The 6,222-nt window shown below is 43.4% G+C and overlaps 1 protein-coding gene across 1 annotated transcript; it reads left to right on the top strand.

The window, feature by feature from the left end:
• Positions 1 to 885: 885 nt before the first annotated feature.
• Positions 886 to 5,818, top strand: LOC118368264 (photoreceptor outer segment membrane glycoprotein 2-like). Its single transcript, XM_035752233.2, has 4 exons — positions 886 to 1,134; positions 1,658 to 2,282; positions 2,448 to 2,694; positions 3,202 to 5,818. Exons 2-4 carry the CDS (start codon positions 1,702 to 1,704, stop codon positions 3,466 to 3,468), a joined length of 1,095 nt encoding a protein of 364 aa, XP_035608126.1. The 5' UTR covers positions 886 to 1,134; positions 1,658 to 1,701; the 3' UTR covers positions 3,469 to 5,818.
• Positions 5,819 to 6,222: the final 404 nt, after the last annotated feature.

Raw genomic sequence — 6,222 nt, 5'->3', positions numbered from 1 at the left:
TTACACAAGCTCCTTTGGGCCATGATAATCAAGTAATCTCAATCTCACTCGAGATCGCATTGGCTGATTGGCTGCGTGGATGTGTATGGACGTGTGCGTGAGAGACAGAGAGAGTGACAGGAATAGGAGAGCGTGTGTGTGAGGGGAGGAGTAGGTGAAAATGCTTTGTTGCAAATGCAATTACACCATGAGGATAAAGGAGATTGTATTAAGGTATTTGGAGCTTTTGATTGTCAGTGTTAAGCGATTCTTGGCCCATTTCCTTTCCCCTCTGAAGCGTACAAAATGTCACCAAAGCACTGACGAGTGGGTAGCAGAAATGTTGTTACATGATCACATTAAGGCATATTATCAAACAACCTGACACATTTTCAGTGTTTGCTTATGAGATGAATATTGTCCTCTTTGATATTGTGGGAATAACACTTGTCATCACAAACGTATGTGTTGCCGTACTTGGCCTCAACCTGTTTCAGGGATGGAGACTCACAGACCCAGAAGAGGGCTCACTGGACACAATACTAGAAGCACACACATACATACAGACATACACACCCCTGTAAACCCCTACTTTTCTTACCTTTGTTTCATCTCTGTCACTATATGAGTTTACAAGTGACCTTGTTTCCTTTGCTTCAGTGAAGCTTCCATTTCAAAGAAAGAATAGCAGAGCACAGTTTAGTGTAAATGGAATAGGCTATTCATACTTTAGTAATTTAGTCTTTGAGAAAAGAAATGTATTTGTCCATTCATTCAATATCAGCCCCTCTGTCAAACGCACGCACACACGCACACACATACACACACACACACACACACACATACACACACATACACACGACCCTTGGCCAATAACTCTTTGTGGTGCTGCAGTCAGATTTGTGCAGGTGGCAGAAGGTACATCCAAATCCTACAGGCCTGATTAGAGGGGATTATTAGGAGGGTCAGGGGGCTTGGCCAGCGGACTCACTCTGATGCTGCTGCGGGCGGGTGTCTGTCTACTCCTTCTGTGCCACTACGGCTCGCCTCTCTCCAGGCCAAGTCTTAGGATGCCTGTCAGTGAAGAACAAAACAAACCCTAAAACAGAGATGGGAGCCAGATCAGACGGACACTGTGAATGCTGCTGAGATAAGGTAGGTCCCACTGAATGCTGCTGAGATAAGGTAGGTCCCACTGAATGCTGCTGAGATAAGGTAGGTCCCACTGAATGCTGCTGAGATAAGGTAGGCCCCACTGAATGCTGCTGTTTAATGATTTTTTTGTTCAATTTTATATTCTATTTCTAGTTTATTCCATTCTATTTCTTCAGATTAGTTAAGTATTGTGTTAACAGTGGGTTCAGCAGAGGTGACAGTCCAGAGATGTGCATTATCCAATTTGGTCATTTTTAATATTTGTGTAACAGCTACTGTATGAGAAAGTGTTCCTGCAGTGATTCAGATATTCATGACTATGTTTGATCATACTGTGTGGTGCAGGGCTGCCGACACTTATAAACAGGAGACCCCTAGTCAAGAAATGTAATATAAATCACTGAGCTAAGCTGCTTATGTGAGGGTGTGCAGAAACCTTCCATCTACAACCCTGGCCCCTCCCTTTATCCATCCACAGCCCATTGTGCCTCTTACACCTTCCCCTATCCTCTCCCCCATCCAGCATCCTACCAGGACATTGGATAAAACTAAACAAACATATTTAAGATGGCCGTGCTGAAAGTGAAATTCACCAAGACCAACAGGGACAAGCTTGCCCAGGTGCTGTGGATCCTCAACTGGGTTTCCGTGGTGACGGGGTTGATTCTGTTTAGCCTGGGGCTCTTCCTAAAGGTGGAGATCAACAAGCGCTGGGAGCTTATGGCAGAAAGGGACCTCCACTACGTCCCCAACATGCTCATTGCCACAGGCCTCATCGCCTGTGGCATAAATTTCCTGGGCGGGAAGATCTGCTACGACTGTGCGGACACCACTAAGTTCCTGCGCTGGAAGCTGCTGATGCTGCCCTACGTCATCTGCACCTTCTTCTTCACCTTCTGCATCCTGGTGGGGGCACTCATGTGCTACGGCATGCGCGGGGAGCTAGAGGAGGCTCTGGACCTGGGTCTGCGGGACGCCATGCGCTATTATAAGGACACGGACACACCAGGCCGCTGCTTCCTGAAGCGCACTGTGGACCTGCTGCAGATTCAGTTCCAGTGCTGCGGCAACTTCGGCTTCAGAGACTGGTTCCAGATCCAGTGGATCAGCAACCGCTACCTGGACATGTCCTGCAGGGAGGTTGTGGCGTAAGTACAGACTAGAATAGTGATACCCTACCTGCCAGATCAGACAGAGCTCAGCTCCGTGCCCATGTATACTATGACCTTAAGGTTCTTGAATTTGAGGCTCTAGATGCCCCAAGTGATGCCGTCTGTCTCGGTCTCTCCCTTTTCCCCTCTCCCCGTCTCTAGCCGGCTGAGGAGTAACGTGGAAGGGAAATACCTGATGGACGGGGTTCCCTTCAGCTGCTGTAACATTAACTCACCACGGCCCTGCATCCAGCACCAGATCACCAACAGCTCAGCCCACTTCAACTATGAATACCAGACAGAGGAGCTCAACTTGTGGAAGAAGGGCTGCCGCCAGGCCCTGCTGGAGTACTACACACACATCATGCAGTCCATTGGCCTCACCGTCCTCATCATCTGGCTGTTTGAGGTAGGCATAGGTGTGTTCTTACAAACAGACTGATGTGGTTTGAATATAAGTAAAACATGGTGCCTGAGACTTACCTGACATACACCAAACCCATTATTTAAACTCAGCAAACCACTAATTAGAAAGAACTCAATCTACATTGCAGTATTCTGTCTGACACCTTGTCCTTGCATTTCAGGGCTTCTGGTCCACCTCCCATGCACGTTATCCTCCCTTAGAGTGATACATATAATTGTTCATTCACTTTGCATGCTCCCTAATCCCACACCAAATCTCTTTTGTGACATTGGCTCCGGGTTATCCATGCTCAGCTTTGTGTGTGGACTCACCCTTTGTCCTCTACTGGGTCACATGGAGCTGTCCCAAAATACACATCCCAAACCTACAGCTACTTCTGGGACCCACATATTTTACTCTGGTCCACTATAAATGATAAACAAAAGTTACAGTCATCAGTATATTACATGGTCTAGGGATTCCCTCAGTAATGTTTGTGTGTTGTTGTAGCTGTCGGTGCTGACGGGGGTGCGTTACCTCCAGACATCCCTGGAGAACGTGCTGAGACAGGGGGACCCAGACTCAGAGTCCGACGGCTGGCTCCTGGAGAACAGCTTTGTGGAGACAGCCAGATCCAACTTCAATATCATAAAGAGCTTGGGGAAGTGCAACCAGATTGACACAGCCAACAACGGCGACCCCAACATCGATGTCCCCTCCACAGCCTACTATGGACCAGACAACCTGCCCCCAAAACAGATTCCTGTGGCCAGTTGACACCTGCTCAGACACCTTATATAGCCCACTCCACAGAGCCCTCAAAAGGTGAGGGACCAGGCAATACACATCAAAAGTTTGTCTAAAGAACAGGAACTGCCTCGGGCAATAAAAGCTTGCCTGAAAGAAACATGGAATTGAGGCAGAATAGGACAATGTGGCAAACCGAGCAATGGTTGTAAAAGGGAGGACTGCCATTACAGGGGGATTGGGCGAGGTGATATGACAGTATGCAAATGTTTTTGCAAAATTGAGACAACCCATAGCAGATTGGTACAGAACACGATTATAATAGATAACATGGAAATGGATAGCAGAGATTGTTTAGCAAGAGCATATGAAACAGAATCAATGCGTCTTGGATTCTATGCCATCATCACCTTGTTACCTTTTCATATACCCATAATCAAATTCATTTAAAAAGGAGTGAAAGCCAAACTGTGTTATTCCGCCTTCAACTTGTGAACCCTTCATTGACAATCGCCTACAGAAATACCTTTAGGTCAAACATTTAATTATTTCAAGAGAGCCAGAGACGTGTTAACTGAAATAGCACAGACATAAAATAAAACAAAACAAACAGTCAGTCACTTCAAGTTCCTAACTACATTTAAATGTGCCTCAGCCTGAATGTAATAAGGACATTGGTCGAAATGAAAATATGCAGGCCATTTCCCACTGTATTGGGACAAGCTTGTAGAAAAACATGGCAATTAAATGTGTGCCGAGTCTTGATAAAATACCCACTTAGGCTTTTACAAATATTCACTCTAGTTTTCTACAGCTATAGACCAATGCAACTCAGCATGTCTTACTCATTATAACCAAGCCTTCAAGAAATGTTACAAATATGTCAACAGGGGAAGGATCCATGTGAGTTAGAGGGGTTTGTGGGATAGACATTGCCTACAGATGGAAATCCTAAAAGGGAAAGAGTAAATAAGCTTATAAATACAAAATCATTTTGGAACATAGACAGTTACCAAGATTTTGTTGATAGTTGCTAGTTGGTTTTGTTCAGTACAAGATAAACAATGACTGGTAAGACACATTCTGTAGGAGAAATATGAAGACCAAGCACACAAGTGTTGGTACTTAAAATAAATATCACTGGTGCCATTTTCCTACTCTACTCAAAAAATAAAACACCATGTCTTTATTTTCTTTCCATGACATGTGATGAACCTGTGCAGCAAGTCTGTATGCATAGTAGTGACAACCAAGATTGAGATTTCTAAGCAATAACAGAATTGAGCTAAGGACCCCCACTGCCTCTGATTACCCCTAATCTGTGTCTGAATGGGATTTCACATTTACCTCTCACCTCCAATCAATCAGCGGACACACACAGTCTATTACGGGCACAGAGCCATAGCCACACCAGACTACTTAAGGCTCAGTTTCAACTACTGAGCACGACAGATACGACACTACCAATCAACACAATATGCGATCTTGGATGAGGTATGAAAGAGGCTACCTTATTTCAGTCTTTAGCAGAACTATATAGGTTCTGTGCCTGGTCCCTCACTGTGGAATGAAAGAGTGAAAGGAAAGTCATATTAGCAAGTCTGATGTATTAGACAGCACAGGTGCTGCGCAACAATCAACAGTATTATAGCTGCTGCATAAATACTTACAACAGTCAAGTGCTGCCAGGAAGAGTAGTTATTAGAGCTTAGTAGTAAAGTGGGTATTATACATGTAGGTAATTCTTGCAGGAAACATGAGTTAAGGGCACTGCATAATAGGAAAATGGGAGTTGATGTCATTGTGCAAGTCAATGACCTGACATACGACGTGATGGTGTTGATAAGATATAATTACTTTCAAGTTATATCTTTTTTTAGTGATCGATTCTCCTTTCAGACACTGAAGAGTAAGCATAAACTGATGAACAATCACAGCATTTCTGGTCTTATTCCCAGTCAGACACAGAGGGCACAATAACTCATCATCTAGACAATAGCGTCTTTATTCAGACAGCCTTGTTATCATACAATGTCAAGCAACGCAAATTAGGAAAAATAAAAACCATACAATATATGCACAAAATGTCATTTTCCTGAAAAGTTTGATGCACAAATATCAACTGTATTATTATAGCGATGACTCTTTTTCATGTACCCTCCCATAAAATGTACATCCTTGTCTTAAACACCTTAATGTAGTAGTAGTGATGTCCTCTTATTTACTTGTTAGATGAGTTATGTGTACAGAAAGCATCTAATGACTGTATCAGGTTGGCAAAATAGGGAATTTCAGCCAAAATAAAAGTATTATGCACACCAAGGGCAAATGTTCAAAAGTACTCAGATTACAAGCACCACAGTAAAAAAGTTAAATTTCTCATGATGTACTTTTGCATTTGACCAGTACAGACATTTCTTGTATATCTATACATACATTATCTTTTCATATAATTGAACCAGGATGATGGTGACTAACATGAAGAGGGAGTATGAGGTCTCTGTCACACACAAGAATACGAACTGGACATCCTTTAACACCTCAGGTCCTATCAAGGTCCAATGCAGACAATATCTCATTATAGAATCATTTTGTGTAACAATGAAGTACCTTTCTGTGATTGTTTCCAATTGAAATGGTCAAAAAGAAACAAAAATAGCTTCTTTGCAAAAGAGCAGTTTCTCAAGGAAGAATTGTATTAGGACTGTCTGGGATTAGTCTGTGGGGAGAGGAATACTGAAAACTAGCTGTTATTGGCAGTGTTTTGGAACTCTCTTTCTTATT

Source organism: Oncorhynchus keta, chromosome 35 (assembly GCF_023373465.1).
Source record: "Oncorhynchus keta strain PuntledgeMale-10-30-2019 chromosome 35, Oket_V2, whole genome shotgun sequence".
Taxonomy (NCBI): Eukaryota; Metazoa; Chordata; class Actinopteri; order Salmoniformes; family Salmonidae; genus Oncorhynchus; species Oncorhynchus keta.
This window is presented reverse-complemented; position numbering and strand designations above follow the sequence as displayed.